This window comes from Pseudopodoces humilis, chromosome 16 (genome assembly GCF_049639895.1).
Source record: "Pseudopodoces humilis isolate 2021_Gansu_Grassland_sample_001 chromosome 16, ASM4963989v1, whole genome shotgun sequence".
Classification (NCBI taxonomy): Eukaryota; Metazoa; Chordata; class Aves; order Passeriformes; family Paridae; genus Pseudopodoces; species Pseudopodoces humilis.
This window is the reverse complement of record NC_142215.1, coordinates 10,113,909-10,134,694: the sequence shown is the minus strand read 5'-3', so window position 1 is coordinate 10,134,694 and position 20,786 is coordinate 10,113,909. Positions and strand designations below refer to the sequence as shown.

The 20,786-nt window shown below is 41.0% G+C and overlaps 1 protein-coding gene across 1 annotated transcript; it reads right to left on the bottom strand.

Annotated features, from left to right (window-relative positions):
* Nucleotides 1-1,896: 1,896 nt before the first annotated feature.
* SLC30A4 (solute carrier family 30 member 4) lies at nt 1,897-16,614 on the bottom strand. Its single transcript, XM_005521522.3, has 7 exons — nt 16,120-16,614; nt 11,085-11,231; nt 5,988-6,141; nt 5,523-5,736; nt 5,123-5,228; nt 2,769-2,903; nt 1,897-2,134 (listed from the first exon to the last, which is right to left on the bottom strand). The coding sequence occupies exons 1-7, from the start codon at nt 16,508-16,510 to the stop codon at nt 1,980-1,982; spliced, it is 1,302 nt and encodes a 433-aa protein (XP_005521579.2). The 5' UTR covers nt 16,511-16,614; the 3' UTR covers nt 1,897-1,979.
* Nucleotides 16,615-20,786: the final 4,172 nt, after the last annotated feature.

Here is a 20,786-nt window from a genome sequence, read left to right as displayed (position 1 = left end):
TTAGTATGTGCAAAATACCTTCTGTTTGTGGGTTTTGCCAGTAAGTTTGTAAGGATCGGATGCACATTTTTCATGAACTGTGATATGGCTTAATTAATGATAGTGTTTGTATTGCAGCATTACCTTCCTGAGCATGGTGCTGCTTTTGAGCTGCACACACTCCCATGGTGTACACGAGTGCTCCCATTTCTTGCCCAAACAGATACAAACACAATCCAGTGTCATGTGCACTTTGTCCAAATTCACAATGTGCTGTCAGCTTTCATCAATAAAAATTCATCATCTGATCCCTTACCTCCAAAAAGGGAAGAAAAGAAGCCAAAATTGTTACCACCAAATGCAGATACAAATCAGCCTAATGAAAATGTGAAACCCTAGTGAGTTTCAAAACAGACAATAGCTGAAGTATTCACAGCTGAATATCACAATAACCGTAACTGGGCAAAAGTTTTCCACAGAGAACTACTTTTCATGTCAGTGGAAGTTCTGCATAAGATGAAAGTACAGAATTAAAATATATTTGAAGCCATCTTCTGATCTTCTGAACTTTGTGGGTCATACTCTTGCTGCCCTTTGCTTCTTCAATGCCAATGACTTCAGAAACAGGTTAAATCTGGGCTTGTAGGTATATGATAGTTTAGTGTAAAGATTTACTATCTTGTGTACATTCAAAATACACAGGTTCCACAATGAGGCCAAACAGTTCCATTTTGTGGACTCTGAGCTGTCCAGATGAATATACAGTCTTTTCAGGGTGCCTTCTCTCTGTAAATACAAAAGCCTTTCTGCCACTGTAGGTTGTTATGATATTGTTGTCCAACACCATTAGTTTACTGAGCTTGCTTGGATTTTGCTTTATTCGTAAGCTAAGTAGTGGGAACTGCTGTCGCAGTGGCATTCCCGTCAGGATGCTGCCATGCTGTGCTCAAAGCAAAGATGAAAAGATCAGAGATTGTGATGGATGGAATTGTGCATCTCTAAAACTTCTGCTCCCCACTTTCCTGTTAGATGCACGTATCTGAAGATTGCATTTGAGAGTATTTCCATGTCAAATATCACTTCTATCATTTGACTTTTCTTTTAAAACAAAACAATCATGGAAAAATTATCAATTACAGGACATTTATTAATTACAATTAGAATGCATGCTAATCAACTGGCCATTTAACGTGAATCAAATGATAGTTTAGACATTCAAGATTATTAATAATAAATTCTTCTTACAAGTCAAAACTGTGTAAAATAAATAACCTGTTTCTAATGTATAAACCCTATTCTAAAATACATTAAAGGTAACTGATCACCTAAAACACTTTGGGTCCAGTGTTGGGTCTCTAGTTAAATACCAGAAGTCTGGGCAAGGATCTTCCTGTCTGGATCTCTGAATGCCCAGATTAAAGCTAACTTTCTGGTCTGGGTACAGTAAATTCTGTATTTTGCAGTGTCTCTGAAGAGACAGCTTCCACAAGAATTCAACTTAATGTATGTGTTAACAGTTTGAGATACTGTATGAAAACTACTATTGCAAAAATACTGAATAATGAATTTGGGGATCATGATACATTGTGCAACCCTGGTATGATCAGCTTTAGAGACTTTTGACTGAAATACTGAATACCCGATGCTCCGTTTGGAGTGCAGGTACTTTGTGATACATAATGATTAAAGGACAATATTGGACTGTAATTTGTGAGGTATCTGCAGAGCCGTGTTCCAGTTTGTAAACAATAATCCAAAACCAGCTTTGTCTCAAAATCATAACAAATTGAATAAACCAGTACAACGGAGAGAGTGAAATACATGTTCTGTAGGGCAACCGCTGCACTTTTTGCAGCACCAGTTCTCCCTGCTGCATGTCCCATGGTACAAATCCACATATTAATGGTTACTATTGGATAATTTTCATTTTGCATTTATTGCTCTCAGTCTTTGACTACACAAGGTAAAGAATAAGGCAGCAGTTCCCAAAACGTATGAAATTAGGCACTGGAACTCTGACAACTCGCGCAGGTTTTGCTCATTTCCTGTTTGTAACTCTGAAGCTGGACAGAGCACTTGTACATTCCAAACGTGTTCAGCAACAGCTGTCGGGCCTTGGTCTGAACGTCCTCCCATTTAGATGAACTACCAGGAACTGCAAAATTAAGAAAATAATTAATAAATTCACTCCTTAAGAAACCTGGGCAATGCAAATGTTCTCAAATTTATCAGTTTTACTGATGAGAATAATTTTTGCTCACACTCATTTATTAATTTAATATTGTTCTTGTGGTCACTGTGTACTCTATCATTTTACACCTCTCTTGATAGAACTCCATGTGTGTCTGACACTTTCCCCCAGAAACCTGAGCTTTCTTACTAAGAACTGATATTCGTAGTAGAGTTAGATGTCTGAGTCAGCATGTGTTTTGGCAAAACGTTTATTTTTCATATGTTAGATTGTTCCACATTAGAACTTCACCCTTTCTTTCCCTAAACATGTAAGAAAATTTCTGAGGAGAAATTTTGTGGGGCTTTTTTTCCCTCTACCCAAAGAATCTGCACTGGGCATTTTTGTATGAATGCATTTTATTTGCACGATTTTCATTTAGACCACGTCTTTCTTGACCAAGATGTTCTATTCCTTGCTGTACAAAACCAGAGTTAGTAAATTTTCTTTTCCCACAAAGATATTTCTTGGTTCAACTTAAGTAACAATCTGAAGAGGAAGTGGTGGGGTTTTTCCTAAACTTGGATTTAATTTAGAATTGTGCTATCCAGCAGCTCACCTAGTTGCAAGTGGACTATGGCAGTTGTTTTTCCTGCAGTGAGAGACCAAACATTTAAATCTTCTATAGAATAAACATCTTCAATTTTCATCAAATCTTCCTTGATGCGATCCACATTTAAGTGCCTTGGAACTCCTGTGATACCAAACATGAGATAAAATTAATTTTGTCTTCTGCACAGTCTCAGTAGCCTTTAAAATGTCATGATAGATCTCAATGTCAAAAAAATTGGAATTTGTGCTGTTGGAAGTGATTAGTAACTTCCGTGTTATCAACAGAAAATAACATGGAAATGGGCCTGTTAAGTCCAGTGTGGATACAGAGGTTGTACAGGAATTGCAAAGCTGTCTCAACTGGAATCTGTCCTGTCCAGAATCCACACTCTGGCAACAGCCAACTTTAGATCCTTTGTAATGATGTACTTTTGTTGACAACTTTACTGCAGCTTCTAACCACTAGTAACTGCTTAGGCCAGACTCATTTTTAAAAAAAAATGCTAGGGCCTGTCTCCTGAAACTGTTCTTTGGGTACCTCGGATCACATTCACAGGCTACAGTAATCCATGTGCCATGGCCAACACAGAGGACTGTGTTTTACAGCGTGTATCTCTGCAAATCAGAGATCAAGTCCTTTTGGTATTTTCAGCAGCACATCTCTAATTTACCACCACCATCCTTTATCTGTACAAAGGGCAAAACCAAAATTTTAGAGCAGTTTTGATTCTACAGTAGCTTTTATTGCTTATCTTCTAGTTTTATGGAGTTTCTTTATGTACACTATGAGGAGTTCAGCCACTTGCTTCTCAAATTTTTTCAGACTTTTTACATGACTTCTCTGAACCTGGTGCCTTACTGTCTCTTAAATGACATTAATTCCAGTACTCTCTCTTTTGAAAGTTCAGTGAACAGGACTGTCTCACATGAAACAGAATCTTCCTTCTAGTACAGACCATCAAAAATTATTTAGCTGATAAATAACTAGCTGTCTTGTATTTATACATCATTCTTTTTCCCAGAAAAAATGGACTCAAGTTCTACTTGAGTATCTACATCATACTTCCATTATGACAGACTTCTATTCTGCCTTATAAATCAATATTAAAAGCTAGAATCTCATTGCTTGTGTTGGATAGCTATTTAATTTTTTAATTTAGCACTCTGACTATAATGAGGAAACTGAAGTTAACACCAAAAGCTGATACAACTTCAAGGACCTAGATGTTGCAGCAGCAGTTTCCAGTATAAACACAAGTCCATTCGTTGAGATCCTGAATTTGAGTTGGAAAAGTTCCCTAGCATGCACAAAGCTCACATATCATCACTTTTAAAGACATCATTAACTTGGAGATTTTTATGACAGCTGGGATACCTATGCAAACAGCTACAACTCAAAACATCTGGAATCTGATACTTCATTAGTTTATCTTATCTGTTTTCTTCAGCTAAATCTATTGCCTTAGAGCTAACTGAGGGTTCTTCAGCAAATTTCATCATTTTTTAATTCTCAGTGAACTTCTACTTTGTTGGATTTTTTTTTTTTTAATCTTAAGTGACAGCAAAATCACTTGACTGAAGATTCTGAAGTTTCTGATTTAACCTCATAACATAATAGAAGTAAAGTCAATGATAATTCACATATGACAGTTAGGAATGCACAGTTAAAATTTGGATTTTTCTCCCAGCCCTAACATCTTCACTTTATAAAGTAACAGTACTAGATCCAGCAGTAGTAGTTGGCATGTAAGCTGTGATAAAGCAAAGGATGTTGCTGACATGTTTCCCTATATGTCACACAAGATAAGATCCTTCAACCCATGTTCAGCTTTTTCTTCCCTCCTTTTTTCTGCATTTTACACCACTCTTAATTTTCAGCTTCCCCTTGGCAACAGCAGATACACACAAGTTATACGAAGGCACTTGTGGGACAGGGGAAGACAGGACAGGCATGAACCACGTGTCCAGCTGTTTCCTATGCTTGGTGCCTCCTTCTACCTGCATTCACACATTCACTTTAACTGTACAAGTAAGAGAAGTGAGGGTGTAGAACTGAGTATGGGCAAATGTTCACTTGATTTAGCTGAGAGTCACTGCAGACACACAAGAAAGTTCTGTACATTTCACTTCTGCATCTCCTGATGGTAAAGAGTATGCAGACATAGGACTTGGGTTGTTCTGGCCGAAGTCAAAGACACCTAAAAACTGCTGCAATTTAGAGGAGCCATAAAGAACCTGCAGACTAAAGCAGCACCAAGACAGACAGGTCTCCAGGTACAATCCACATAGACACGGGGATCATGATGTCAAGAAAACTGGAATTTTCCATGTAAAGTACTGCAGATTGGGCACAGATCTTACCTTCCAGAATAATAACTCCCGTGTCACACAGAATTCGAATTGTTGTAAAAATCACCAGTATGGAAAATACATATGTACATATAGGATCAGCAATCTTGTATTCTGGCTGCAAAGGGAAATTTCACAATGTCAAAGGATGTATGAAAACAAGATCACTTACAAAAATTTGACTCAGAAAATATGGTTACTTCTAGTTCCATGTTTCATGATTTTTTTTAATTTGAAAAATTACAATATATGTAGTAGAGAGTTTTGCTTATTTTGTATGATGTATGAAGCTTATCACAACATATCATTAAAAAGGTATTTTTAGTAATTTATAAAAACAGGTCCCTTTTAACTTTAATCACCAGAGAAATGCCAAGAATTCTGCATGCCTCCAGGAGAGGCCCTTCCTTACCTTAAAGCGGATGATGTAGGCAGCTACAAGCACCCCAATGCTCTGTACCAGGTCCCCCAGGGCATGGACAAAGGCTGCTCTCACAGCCAGGCTGCTGTGTCCATGGCTGCTGCCCTGGGCTGTGTTCGGAGAGCTCGGCCGAGGTACGTGAGAGTGAGGCTGGGAATGGGAGTGGGAGTGAAGGTGGCCAGATTGATTCAGCAAAAACCCCATTCTGAAAGTGAAAGAAGAGAAATGCTTCAAGAAACAGGCTTTAGGGTTTTTTGGATGGAGAGGATTTGTTGGGTTTTTTTCATTTTAAACCAAAGAATTGAAAAAGTAATATTCAGTGTAAGTTCTTGTCTTATTTATGAAAATTAAGAGGTCCAGCAAAATTACATCCCATGACAAAGTTACAGGCCATGAATGAATTAGCAGCTTATTGAAAAATACACTTATGACTGTTAATGGAGAGAGAGATCTTACATTAAGTTAACGGCAACACCGACGGCTGCTGTGATGAGCATAATATCACCATTTATTTCATAGTCCATATGGATAGTTCTCTGAACAGCCTCATACAAGAGGAATGCCATAAGGATATAGACCAGCAGTACACTAATGATGGCTGACAGTACTTCTGCAAACAGAAAGGAAAAAAACATTATAAAAATGTGTCTCAGGTCCATTTCTATTTCCAAATTAGAATGTGGACAGGGCCTTGTTTTAACTACTTTATCCATATCATACCTAATATAAACAAACAAATTGTTTGTCAAATAAAACTTGTAAAACAGGGTTAACCAGCAGAGTTTGTTCTAATCCACTCCTTCACATGTCACCGTGATCAGCATACACCTCAAATTATGTTTTCTCTGAAAACTTCTGCACAGGTGATGATCCTGATTTTTTCAAATAACCCAGAACATTTGCCTGAGAAGTCACAGGCAAAGGCCCTGTCCAGGGGTGAGGAGGACAGGTGATCTCAAACCTTACCAGCCTACCCATGAATAAGGGAAACCTTGATTTTAACTGTCTGGAGTATTAAGCTGGGTTTAGAAATTATTTCTATATAGCATTTTGTATTTAGGATGGAGAAGAAATTATAAAATAACAAATAAAACAATACAAACTTGTCATACATGATTCTCTTAAGCTCCTTGACATATGTGTTCATAAATGTTATCTGAGGCAGATTTCAGCTGCAACGGCTTGCTTAATGTAAGTTTCTTTATTGCTGTGATAAGCTGTTCTAACATTATCTAATATTTACCAAATATTATTTCATAAAAGAGCATTATGACCATTATTTTGGCATAGGAATTTTACCTGATCAGCAGGGACTTTCAAAAGGAAACATATATCTAAATAAAGATAAAAAATAGGAAACTAATAAAAATATTTCACTGTCCTGTACTTTCTGCTGCTATTTACATCTGTGGAAAGTGGTTAAAATTCTCAAGATTAAAGGTTCCTGATGTTCAGATGGGAAGTAAACAGGGCTAAGTATTTTAGGTTGGAACCTTTGTGCTGCCTCAGTACTCAGGCCATGAAATTGTCCTGGTAATAGCACACAAACCTGAGAAGGACGAGTCCACACTAAATTTTAAGGTCCTACTATAAAGAAAATAGATATTTCCAAATGGTCCACTAGATTGCTTTCATCATAAATGTACTTTTATCCTCTAGCTTCAAATTCTGAAATCTATTGCCCTGCAGCAGCTGAAACTTAAAAAACAAAAAAAGCAACACAGCTGGCAGAGAAAACATTAGCCCAGTTAAAGATAGTCTCAGTAATAAACAAGTTAATATAGGACTTTACAAAAAGCCCTGGGAAAACCTTAATGCTCGCTCCATTGTATTGCATGTAAATCTGCAGCCATGCCTGAGTAATCTGTAATCATTATGCGTAATGCTCATTACTGTCACTTGCCAGATGGATCACTGGGATCTCAGCCTTCCTCTGTGAACTCAAAGATCAGAGGTGGAATTAATTTACTTGAAATTGTAATGGTTGCTCTTCCCCCTAGTTCCACACATGTTGCCCTGATTTATTCCCCAGTAAGGGCAAAATTCTGCCCTTGGCTATACCATAGCTCTGAGAACACTCATCTGAGAATTGCTCTCTTCTTCCTCTACTTTGAATCTGTCAGCCTGAAGTACAACTTGGGTTACTGCAGATGTCTTTTCTAACACAGAAGTGTTTTAATTTTATTTACTGAGTATTACAGAAAAAAACCCATGCAGCTATATCAGCATTTTAATGTCCCCAAAATCAGTTGATCCATGCACTGAATTATTAACATCATTATGGGAGAAGAAACACCAATACATTCAGTTGCTGAGAAGTGTGTCAATGCCTGGATGAGGAACAGCATTACCAGGCAGTAACAAGGCTCTGAAAGGCAACTGTCATAATCTGAGATGATTTCAGAGCAACTTTAAAATCCTGGAAATATCCACAGAAATGAAAGTGATCTTTATGAAGCTGGCAGATTACTCAGGGCAACAGTCTTAAAAATACACAATACATTGCTTAGGTTTTCCAGAATGCTTTTTTAAAAACTTGTGAAGCCATAGCACATTAGCATTTACCAGAGAAACAATATAATGTGCTTTTAGAATCTAAACCCTTTCTGCAGTGGAAATCAGTGTTTTCCTTGCAGTTTCTTCCACACTCACTGTCATGTCAGCACTGTGGATTTGTGCTGAGACCTTTCACTTCTTGTGAAATGAACTGTGCACAGTCTCAGTGGACTGTCTGATTCTGTCATTGTCTCTGCAGCAATGGATGAGTGCCAGGTTCCATATCTATGCTTAAATCTGCTCAGTGTCTTGCTGAAAAGGAGGTATCTGCACTTGGTGGTGAAACTGAACTATTTTTGGCTTCAAGAATTTAATTCTTTTTTGACATGACTGCAATTTCCATTATTTTGTCTTCACTTTTCTAACCTGTTCTTGATTCTGTCAGCTTCCTGTTCACAACTGAAAATTGAATAAAACTGAAGATGGAACTTATGTATTCAAAGAGAATTCAAATAAATTAAAATTAGCGCTTACTTCCTTCTGGAATTTGACTAGACAACTAACAGGTCTATTGCTTTTACAAAGCAATGTTTATGGGAGTAAGTTTGAAAATTCATCATTCTGCAATCAAAAATGATAACAAGTACCAGAAACATTGTTCTTTAGAAGATTTTCATGCATACTGAATGTACAGATCATCTTAAAACTTAATGCGGAGCAGGTTAGTGATGCAGTTCCTGCATGTATTCCCAGCTTTAAACAAATGCTCCACATCTTTTTCTGTGACAGATGCCCAATCTGTACCCTACTTTTAACATACTGACATGTTTAACATCTCTCTTGTGTAATTTAAGCTATTGTTAAACTGATATTATTTGCTGACAAGCTTCTTGCATACAGGTTACTTGGAAAAATGTGTTACAATGAGGATATACTCTAGAAAGTGCTCTCACTGATGTGTGAAACTGGGCCCTCAGGCCACAGTGTTCAGACTGGATGCCTAAAATTAGGCAAATAAATTTCAAAAATGGGATTTTTAGAAAGACTGTGTGTAGTAATTTTGAACCATCTCATCTTCTGTATTTTGGGGGTCCCTGGCAAGGCCTTGATTCGCTTCCTTCCAGCAGCACAGAAACTCCTCTCCCCAGCCCCAGGCCCTCCTCCTCCTCCTCCCTCCTGGGAGATGCACTGCTGATACTAATGCAGGATGGTTGAAATAGAAAGGAACCCCTGGAAACCGTGTAGTTCTGCTCAAAGGAGAGTCAGCTACAGTGGGTTTCATACTCAGGGCTGCTTCCAGGTGGGTTTCATGTATTTTCAGGTGAGGACACTCCACAAAGTGTTCTAGTCTTTGACCACCTGCTGGCACTGGAGCAGAAAAGAAGGAACAATTGTTGCAGAACTGAGAGGCTGCTCCCTGTAGCTGCTCCTAGGGAGAAGGGCAGTACAGATTAATTTTATGGGCCACATCTGGCCCATGGACCACCACTGGATCAGTCTGGCTAATATTTGGCTAGTATTTTTCCTGGCAGTAAACTGGAAGAAAAACATATGTAGAAGATGAGGTGGCAGGAATCCTCAGGGATTTCTTCTTTCACATTAATTAAAAAAGCAGTGAAAATTTACAGAATTGAGTACAATTTTAATGGTTATGTAAGTTTCTTTTATTTTCCTTAAGATAAACTGCTATTTTAAGCTAGGCCAGGGCACGTTCAAGGTATGTGCTATTTGGTTTTTAAAAAGTTACAAAGATAAACTACTCAAATTATTTTGAAATAGGGTTAAAGTATGTATAAATGCTAACAAACATCCTCCTGGAGAGTATGAGCAAATGCCAGGGGCATACCTTCAAGGTCAGGTTTCAGTATCAGAGGAGCTCCTATCACAAAATTAAAACTTCATGAAAGAAAAGTTTGTAATGGGAAATGCTGGCATTGCTAATGCTTTCTTGCTAGAGCCCCAAAGAGCTTAGCTAGTGTACAGAGTTATGCATTCATGCACTAGTGACTAACTGATGACAAATGACAAGGAGTGATGGAGTTGTTGAATTCTACTGCTGTTCTAGCAGCCAAAATAAGAATTGCAAATAGTGACTACACAAGAATGAAATTCCTTGAAAAAATGTATGCTATAGAGTGTTATAGAAAACAGGTAGAAAACTGGGACACTGGAAATGATCTATTTCATGAAAAAGATACTTTGAAGATTTTGTTATAATGTCTACAGACCTGCATCTGTACATTATATCCAGTTAGCAACCACATGAAAACACCCTTTATCATCAATACATTTTCAAACGTGAAGTAATAAATCCTGAAAATATTCCTCCAAGGATTAGTCCATAATTCTGTTTATGCTTCTTTTTAGAGACACCTAAACTGGACAGAGGTTAAGTAATTTACTGTATTTTGTAAACCATAGGTCATTTTGACCTCAGCTTTTTGTGCTTTGGGGAGTGCGAGAGGAATACTGATTTATACGACTTCTGGCAGGGCAGAGCTCTTTAATAATATGTTCTACATAACTTCTTAGTTGTGGATTAAAATGTAATTTTTCACATTGAATAGGACCTTTTTCCAGTATCACAATTCTGCTGAAGTCAACAAGATTTTGTAAATCCTGGGCACTGGCAATAATCTGTTGTGAATAACAAAGGGCTGACATGCACAGCTCTTTCACCAACAATGTAATCATGAATTCAATTCCCCAGCTTTCCTCTTCAAGACAGATGAATCAAGCATTCAGAATTTAACTCTGAATCTGTTAAGTGCCAGTTCCACAGTGATGGAGAGACTTGCCCTGCTCCCAGTGAATGAAATTCTGCCGTCAAACTTTTGGCCGAGCTTGGTTTTTTGATTTTTTTAATCTATTCCCTTGTGGCAATACAACCTATGCACTGTATCCTCAATGGCCAGTGAAAGGACACCGAGAGTCAGTTAAAGCAGCTCTTAGGTTTGTTGCTACTTTCTTTCTAGCTACTTGTTCTTCTAAAATTAGGTGCTCTTTACAGCTGTTGCTTAAAATACTCTTTAGCAGCAAAATCTGATAGCATCATACCTAAGCGATGAAATCCGAAAGTGAACCTCTTTGTTGGAGATTTTGCAGACAGCCAGAGAGCGAGGAGGGTCAAAATAATACCACTAAGGTCAGTTAGCATGTGAAGTGCATCTGTCATAATTGCTAGGCTGTTAGCAACATAGCCACCTGAAAACATAATAGGAAAAGTCAGGACACATGACATTTTTAATTATTTCACATAATATCCTCTTTGCATAGCTTGCAGTTATTACTTTTCAGAATAGTGCAGTAAGTATATGGGAGCCCTTCTTTATACTTACTGAACATGGAGGGGGGTTTGCCATTACAAGCAAAATGCCATGCTATAATTTAAAGCTACCACAGTTAAAAGTGCAGTCAAGTGTACTTTCTATTAAAAATAACACAGAAAGGATTCACTCCTGTTATTCTAACAGAGACTACTTGCATCATAATGTTTGCAAGATCAGGTCCGAAACAATTTTGTATCTTTTCTCTACGTATTACTGCACATGTGTTTAATCAACTCATTCTTTTGTTAAACTACATCTGTTAAACACTCTGACATTATGGAACACGAACGGAACTCCAAAGATTTAATGACCAGGAAATTTACCCTGTCCCCTTTTTATTATGCTACTTATTATGCCATTATTTATTATTGTGCTATTATTTATTATGCTTTTGACCCTAATTATTCCCCATCCTGGCAGGAGTGTATATGTTTTGGCAATATCTATTGCAGACAATGACTTTCACTTGTGTAACATTTTTCTTTGTTATTTATTACCGTAACTTTTTCTTGTAATAATGAGCAGCATTAAGACAAATAACCTAAGATCAAAGGTTAATATCTTTGTTCCAATTCAATTGCTAGTGCTACTACTTGATGAGTGAGAGATTTAAACAATGCATCTCTCACTTAAGTATCCCTCATAGAAAGGGAAATCAAGGACAGGTTGTGTTGTCTTCCATATACTTGAAGGTAAGCCCATTATCTCAGAAAAGATCACATCTTCAGTATCAGCTCAGCTATGATTTGGTTTCTCTTTTTACCTTGAGATTGTCTTGCAGCCTGTAAATTGTACTGAGCAAAGCGTGCAGCTGGTGTGCCATTTGGCAGGCTTCAGGCTCCAACTAACATTTCAAATAAAGAAATCTTCGTATACAATTAAAATTGTCTTAGTGAAGAGGCTGACCAGAGGAAGTAGCAAAGAGGAATTCACAAATGGTTGACTGCTCTTAAGACTGGCCATAAAACCTGTGTGTGTGTGGCTATGGGTGTTCTTATGTACACACCTGCAGACAGAGCTACTCTCTCCTCCCCAGCCAAACACGGAGCACAGCTGTACTGCAGTACTGTTTGTGCTGCGGGCAACTACAAATGCACTACATTTCAAACAGCTCCTTTCCTCCTCTCTTCAATTGTTCAGAACTTTCTATGTAAAATTCTTCTGAGGCTGAAATTCTCCAAAAGGCCATCGCAGCTCAAAAACAATGAGTTTTTAAGATTTAGCAATTCAGCGACTTTTTGAATGCCTTTCCTTTCTGAATTAATTTGTGTTCTCCCATAATTTAAAAAAAAATATTTAGAAAGTGTAACTCAGCCTCTTTTATAGTCAGCAGAAAAAAACCAATAATTTATATGTAAAGACATTTAGCTCAGCAGTTTACATATATCATTATTTCCAGTATATATGTTGATTCATATGTATTATTTTGAGAATCACTTCAGTCCAAGAAGAGTCAATTCCATTTCAGATAGCCTCTCATTTTTAAAGACTTTCAAAATAAAATTATAAGGAAGGAATTCAGATACTGAAGCTAAACATAATGCAGCATGTGGATTAAGAAAACATAATTGACATTTACGAAATCCTGAAATCAAAGGTTCTGTTTCTAAAGGTATTGGTTCATCACTTGGTTAAAGGTACTGCCTAGGGGCTGTTTAAATACAATTGGCAACTTGGAAAAAAAGACATCTATAACCTTTACAAATAGACAGCTTGATGGCTCACCACTGCTTTCAGTGACCCATGAAGGACAGCAGTTCTGCTCATGGATGATCAATTAGAAATCTCTAAACATAGCTGAAAACATCAAAACCCTGTCAGAAAAGCTAACTAGGACTTGCAATATGTTTTTCATTTCTTGATGCACAGTGGTTTCCCCAAAGTGTAAATTGTTATCTGACTGCTCATCAAATTAAACAACAAACACTGAGAGGCTGGAGTAATGAGTTTGGAAAAAAATATGCCAATCAAGATTTCACCAAAAAAAAACTGCTGTAACAAGATTTCCTTCATCTTGACATTGGTAAAAGACACCATAAAGATTTTTACTGAAAAAATTATCTGGTAGAGTTGTCTACCTTTTTCTCAGAAACTTAAATCTGTCAAAGATCATAGAAGGAAATCAGTTAAAAAATCCTATATGATCAGAATTTCCCAAATAACTGAGCTTCAGATCAATTCATAAAGTTTGGAAATTTGAAACCAACTAAAGACAACACAGTACAGGGCCGGAGTGAAATAAATTAAACAGGTGGGGCACTACCCAGGACTTGGGGGATAAATTTCTAATTACTCTTATGCTGATGGTTACTTGACCTGTAACAAGTCATTCAGGTTGAGAACAACAGAATTACAGAGATATCCAAACCCTCTATTTATTCTCTGTGGAAGATGAATGCCTGAATATTTGATGGGTCTGGCTCTCAGTGCTCTCTGATTCTGTACCCAAAGAACTAAGTATGTCTGGAAACAGCACACCCAGACCTGAGAAGGACAAGTCCCCAGTACAGCACAAACTCTGTACAGACAAATCCAGTCTGCTCAAGTCCTGACTCTATGGCAAGAACAACAGATGATGTGACACTGATCAGAGTATTTTTACCCTCAACATCTATTATTTCTAGAGCTCTTCCTGTGCTAGCTATGGAGAGGTCTCCAACAGCATGAATCAGATCTGAAGCCCCAAACAGAAACACTCCCAGTGACTTCAGCATCAACCTACCAACCAACAGCTCAGACATTATTCAGTAAGAGGCCCTTCAGATGAACTAAATTCAGTGTACATCAAAACTCTGATATGAATACAGTCAACTAACATCACTCTCATGTTAAAGGATATCTAAGCCTAAAATACAACACTACTGCTCATCAAATTTACCTAAGTTCATGCTGAACCAAAATCTCAGCCAGAGAAAAAACATGGAGCCAGGGGGCAAATGGAGGCATTCAGCCAAATCCCCACAAGAAGTTTGACACATAGGGCCTTAGCCATAATAAGCTGATGTGTTGTGGCAGTGTTATTAATGATCAGCCACACACTGAGACATGCTGAAAGGCAAAACCACTTTTTTCCATTAACCCACATTCCTGAAATAAGGCCCCAAATAAACTGGTGCAGACACAGTCAATAATCTGGTATCTCTCTGAAAAATGGAACATTTCTTCTAGGGTATGTTCCCACTACAGCTGTGGGACAAACTGCATTAGTTATCCTCTAGCAATTATTTTATTCCCTGTCCATCTTGCACAAGTTTGTCTTAAAAATACAATTCACAACTGTTCTAGCAAAAGCAAGAGCATGAGCTCACTTCATAGGAGTACTCAATTGATTCAATTTGCAGAAGTCAGGAGGAGGATGTGGGTCCCATGTTACTGTTCTTCCCTTCCAGAAAGTTTTTATGATTTTTTTTTGTATGTGTTTGAATTATGGCAAGTAATTAATCTGATTATCTCTGATTCAGAACTGAATGTTGAAATTTAAGAAATTTAAAAACAATTGCTATGGAGAGACCTAGCTCAACATACACATCAATGTACAGGCACGGTGTAGTGCTCCCCACAACTCCAAATCAGGACACAGTGGATGAGAGCATTAAAGCATTTTTCAGGAGGCTGAGTCACACCCAGCAGACACTTGCACTGCATGGCATGGATGTATCCAAAATACAGACAGTACGAGGACACAGTAAGTGAACAGAGATTAAAAGGTAAGCACTGAACTTCATAAAAATGATTAGACAATGGCAAAGGCATAACATTGAACAGCTAATCTATGCATCTATGCATCTCAGGGACACTCACATTTTATTTCAAGACTATGCTGCTACAGCCTATTTGATAAAGCACAGTTGTTCAGTACAGACTGGTGTATAATGCACAGGTCCTCCTCATCCTGCACAGCACAGCTGTTAGGAGGGAGCAACAAAAGCTGAACTTGAGCAATAGGTTCATTCTTCTGACCAACAATCAGGTGCTTATATAGGAACTCATTTTTGGGTAAAACCTCACTGTAATTCTGCAAGTACTAACAAACAAAAACCACAAATAATTCAATTCACCTACTTGGTATTCTTATACGTTGTAGTATTAAAGTAGTTGATATAAGTGTAGTGTTAAGTGTTAAAGTAACTATCACGTTAAATGACCATGCTCATATGATTTATGTCTGGATGGAGCAAATGCTAGTCCAGAGCACAGTAGGACATCAAGAAGTTCTCAGGGAAGTGATGTCTTCACTGGATTGCTGTTGATAGCTCAGGACTTCTCTTTTCACTTTTAAGTAATACTGTGTATTGTTGTATCTGGTGAAATACCCCCGCAGCATTACTTTCATTATTATGGTAAATGTCACTTTTGAAACTGTATCTTCTTCTTCTTCTCTTGTTGCAAACACAGCAAGATTTTATGGCCGTTGATTAAAAAATACTGCGATTGAAATTGTTTATGCCACTTCTCCTTCGTTAAAAACACCTTAAAACTTACAAGGAGAAATAAAAAAATCCATTAGACAAAGAAAAATTTGTATATTTTACGCCATTTCAGGAAATCGGTGAGACATTCGGGTAAGGGAAGTTGCAAATTCTTGCACAGAAAATACAGGTGGACTGTATTCCCTCTCACTCTCTGCACGTGCAGCTCATCTCTCTGGTCTCTCTATGGGACTGATGGTTTCTGTCAGTAAATACTCAAAGCCAAGGCCACAGCAACCTAACAAGGTGTGAGGCACCATGCCGGAGGGACGGCACAGAAGGCCCTCGACTCACCTATGAGCTCCCCCGTCATGAAGAGGAGGTACAGGAGGGCAGCGAGCGTCAGCCGCTTCTTCACCTTCCTCTGCTTGGAGCGCTCCCGCCGGCTGCTGCAGCCGCTGCAGGGGTCCGGCCGGCCGGCCCGGGCGCTGCGCAGGGCGATGTCCCGGTCCAGCAGGGACTCGTCGTCGGACGGCAGCCCCGGGGACGCTCCGTTCACCGGTGTCTCCGGGGCCGCCTCCGAGCCATCGTCCGCCACCACCACGCGCAGTTTGTTAAACCTGGGGAAGTCGTCGTCCCCCACCTCGTCCGAGAAGTCAAAGGCACTGGAGTCGTTCAGGAACAGAGGGTCCTCGCTCCTCCCTAGCAGGGACTTGATGCTCGTCCAGAGCCCGGCCCCAGCCATAGCGGCGGCGCTCGGGGGCCTGGCCGGGCGCGGCCGACCCGCCGCGGGTGGCTCCGCTGGCGCAGCTGTGCCCTCGCAGGCGGCGCCCCGACCGCTCGTCGACCCGTCAGGGCATGTCCCCTACATCGCCCCGCCGGGCCCCGCGCAGGCCGGACGGAACGCGGCGCGGGGCTCAGCCGCGGAGCGCCCCGGCACCGCCGGCCCACAGCGCCGCCTCCGCGCCGGGCACCGCGCCACGAGGCGCTGCCACCGCCGGAGCCCCGGTCACCCCGCGCAGCGCTCAGCCGGCGCAGCCCCGGTCACGCCGCGGCCGGGCAGGCGGCGCCCGGCTCGGGGCCGCCTCCCTGCCGGCGCAGGGGGAGCGCCGCCGCCGCCGTGCGCGTCACATCCCTCCGCTCCGCGCAGCGCCGCGGGCGGGCAACGCGCCCCCTCGCAATCCCTGCACGCTCCCGGGGCCGCCCCGCGCGCGGCGGCCGCAGCAGTTGGTGGGAATCGTGTCCCCTGCGCGCCCGCGGACCCCGCCCGCACTGCGCCTGCGCCGCCCTCGCCGGATGGCCACGGGTTCGAGTCCCGCTGCTGCCGCCTCGCCGCGGCCGCGCTGCCGGCGGAGCGGGGGGACCGTGCTGCGGGGCTCGGGGAGCGGAGGGGCCCGTCCGGTGCGACGGCGACACCTGCGTGCCCCTCGGGGTGGCCTGAGGGGCTGTTCCCGCCCCTCCGTGCGCTTGTGTTCAGTGCGTAAATGCCGTGCGAGGTAGAGGCTAAGAACTGCCAAAGCCATACCGTGCAGGTATGGTGGTCCGTGATAGCCAGGAAGCTGTGTTCACTACGCTGGAAGCCTGAACTGCATAGTTCCGTGCTCTGGCTTCAGATTTTGAAAGGCATAAGTTTGTATTAGTTGCTTTTCTCTTTCTCTTCAGTCACAGCACAGCTCTTTGCATTGTTTCCATAACTCAGTTAAGGTAGAGTTGTAGGAATCATATGCCTTTCTGAGCATTCCTTAAAGGATGTAAGGAGAAACAAATCCCAGAGACCCTGTTGTTATATAATTCCTTTCATAACTCTGCTCTAACATAAGAGTAATTAGATTTTTGCCTTTATTAGTTTTTCTGAGAGGCTCCTCATTGGTCAGAGTGCTAGAAATTTTCTTCTGAGTTTCAGCCTATACGTGTTCCACATCAGTTTGTACCTATGGCCAAATGCTATTGCTGTATTCAGTCAGTTCGCTAAGCCATAAACATTTCTGGGAAATCATGCCCATCAGAGAGAAGGTACATATCTTGTTTTTTCACTTGGTTGAAGGAAGTTACCAAGAGAGGACTGGAGAGCTGTAATAGAAGTGCAGGATTTTGGAGAAGGGAACTCCTTTTCTGGTCAAAGGCTGATAGCAGATTCTGGTAGGTATCAGGGAAGTGCTGCAGGACAAGGAGCGAGCTCCTTCTTGGAACTGGCCCCATGGGAGTGGAGTCCTCTGTGGTAAACTGGCCTTGGGTGGAGGTTGCTTATTGTTTTTCTCTTAATGATGTCCAAAAATAGACAGTATGATGCTTTATCTCAGCTCCCTTGCCACTTTACAACGTGGCTGCTTTCCTGAGCATGTAATCTCAGGTTATTTTTCTTCAAATGATGCTTTTCTTAAAGTGGTGCCATCTCCTTTAACCCACTTCATAATTCCCCTGGCATTGTTACCAGCACAATTGTTCAGGGGCCAACCAAGGAACTGAATCCTTGAACTGGGTCAGAATTAAACGATGCATATTGGGAGGGTTTTGGATATTTGTATGTGTAACTGAGACTGCTTCCATGATCTCAACTCACACAGGCATCCATATGACAACGAGGGGGCAGCAAACTGTGTGGGAGTCAGAATGAGCAGCCAAGGATGGGAACCAGTTAAACCAGCCTTGCTGCCTAGGAAAGTGCTCCCAGATGTGTTCCAGTTCACCCATTTTTATGTTGCTCTTCTCTCTGGGTGATTGAACTCACTCTGTGTTTTGGCAGTTGTACCAGCACAAGTGAGGGTGGACACACAGACATGAGCAGCCAGGTTCCAGGAACCACCAAAGGAACTGCTTTTAAAATTGTCTTCAAATTCGGCTTTACACTGGAACTTTGCCACTTCTACAGGAACAGAAACTTCCAGCAGTGAGGAGGGGTACTTAGCTAGGGGGACTAACACACTAAATCAGTGCACCAAGGTTTGCCAGCTCACCTTTTACTGAATAACTAAGATCAGAAGTGTTGTCAAATCAAGAACCAGTTGATACATTGGTAAGATGATCCTCTGCTGAACAGAACAGTTTGTATCAGCCTGCTACACTCAATTTCTTCATTGTAACAGCCAAGGCTCTACTCTTTCTGTAGTCTCATTTACTTAATGAGGACAGAGAGTCTCTAAGAGGTTACCTATTAATGTGAAGTATTTCCTTTTCATGTTGTCATCCCTGAAGTCATGTGGCACCTCCAAAGATGATGGTTTAAAACATCTATTTGCTATACAATTCAAGTTAACTCCATTTTCACTCACATTTCTGGGGGGGTCATGGTTACAATATATGTAACTGCTTAAATCAGTTCCAACAATAAAATCCAAAATACCTGTGTGACAGTGCTGCATTAAAGGTTTCTGAACACAGCTGCTACACAATAAAATTAAAATGAAACAGGTTTATGTGGTGTTAACAGTATTGCATACATAGGCACTTTGGAAATAGTTACTGTGAAACAGAGGAGATTTTGCAGAAGAAAAGGAACAAGAAAAGTTTTCTATCATTCTCTTTTTTTGGAACATTTGGGTTGACAAATAGTTAAACTTTAATTTGTCTAGAAAACCAGATACCAGTTTTCTATTCCAATCCTTAGTCTATTTCTGCAAGACGTGGGAAGGCCTGGAACAGGCAAAGCAGGAGCACGGAACACAAATCTGAAACTCCCACATCTCAAGAAAGATTATTTCAGAGTCATTATCTCACTTGCTCTTACTAGAAATTCCATCTGGAAACTCAGAAGTCTTTCCCAGTGAAACTTTCAACAAAAGTTGTGGGTTTCATCCCCTGCCAAAAGAAACTTTTAAGTAAAATTGCTAACTAGTTGGAATTCAGAATTTGAGTTGAGTCTGTTCAAGTTACTTAACAACTTACTCTTGTTGCTTCTTTTTAAAAAAAAAAGCAGAAAAATGGGTTAGTTTTTAGTCTGATGATGGAATAGTGATATAATTGTGAGCAAAAGTTAATTAGAATATGCATATGAAGAAAAATGAAAATGAAATTTCAACAACATTGCTGTTAGAAATGTTAGTTTTAAGGTTGACACATCAACTCAAAAGCCCCTTTTTTTGCCTCACTCTGTTTCTGAGGAGCATTAGGGAGACTGCCTGGATTTATTTTAATTTTCAAGGTTTGGGGGTATATCAAAATACTGCATTAACAAAAAACTTTCTGAGTGGTCCTTCATTAGTTTCTTTCTATAGTTGCACCTGCATTTCCTGAAAAGACCTTTATAAGTCTTTATAAGCAAAAGAGGAAAAAAAAATAGAAATCCTACAATACCATATAAAAATGATTTTTCATTAAAGAATATATATACTTGCAAGTTGGTTAGAGCAAGGTGCTGATAACACCAAGGTGGCACTCTGATCCCTGCATGGGCCACTCAAGAGCTGGACTTAATGATCCCTCTGGATCCCTTCCAACTCAGAATATTCTACGATTCTGTGTGAAGTTATTACTGCTCTTGCAGACTGTTAGAGGAGATGCAGAGACAGACGCATACACAAAAGCGAATTATTAATTTCCCCAGAAACAAAAGCTACAAGTAGTGTAAAGTCTGCACGGTTTCTGGAGAATACAAATCTATAAAACACAAGAACAAGGATGTCCCCAAGAAAGGGCACCTGCGGTGATTTCAGTTGTTTTCTGCCGTGGCAGGAGAGCTCCCTGGGCTGCGCTGCTCCGGCCCGGCAGCCGCTGTGCCCCGGCACGCTGGGACGGTGCCACCGCTCCTCAGCTCTGTCAGGCCCGTGTCCAAGCGGGGTCTCCGCGGGTCTGCAACCCGCACACATGGAGGCTCAACGCCGGCCCCAGCGGCTTCCGAACGCTCCGGGGAGCGGCGGGAAGGAGCTCCCGACGCTGACACCGGCCCCGCCCCGGCGGCCGCGGCCCGGCCGTCGCTCTCCTCATTAACGCCACCATCGTCGCTCGCGCGTCACTTCCGCGCCCGGCCCAGTCCCGGCGCGCGGCGGCGGCACTATGGTGCGGCGGCGGGGGGGCGCGGGCCGGGG

Excerpts from the sequence above, each read along its gene's own strand:
- SLC30A4 (XM_005521522.3), bottom strand. The coding sequence starts at position 16,510 with ATGGCTGGGGCCGGGCTCTGGACGAGCATCAAGTCCCTGCTAGGGAGG. Across the intron at positions 6,142-11,084 it reads TTTCGGATTTCATCGCTTAG|AAGTACTGTCAGCCATCATT; the intron begins GTATGATGCTAT and ends TTCTGTTTGCAG. Across the intron at positions 5,737-5,987 it reads GGTGTTGCCGTTAACTTAAT|AATGGGGTTTTTGCTGAATC; the intron begins GTAAGATCTCTC and ends TTTCACTTTCAG.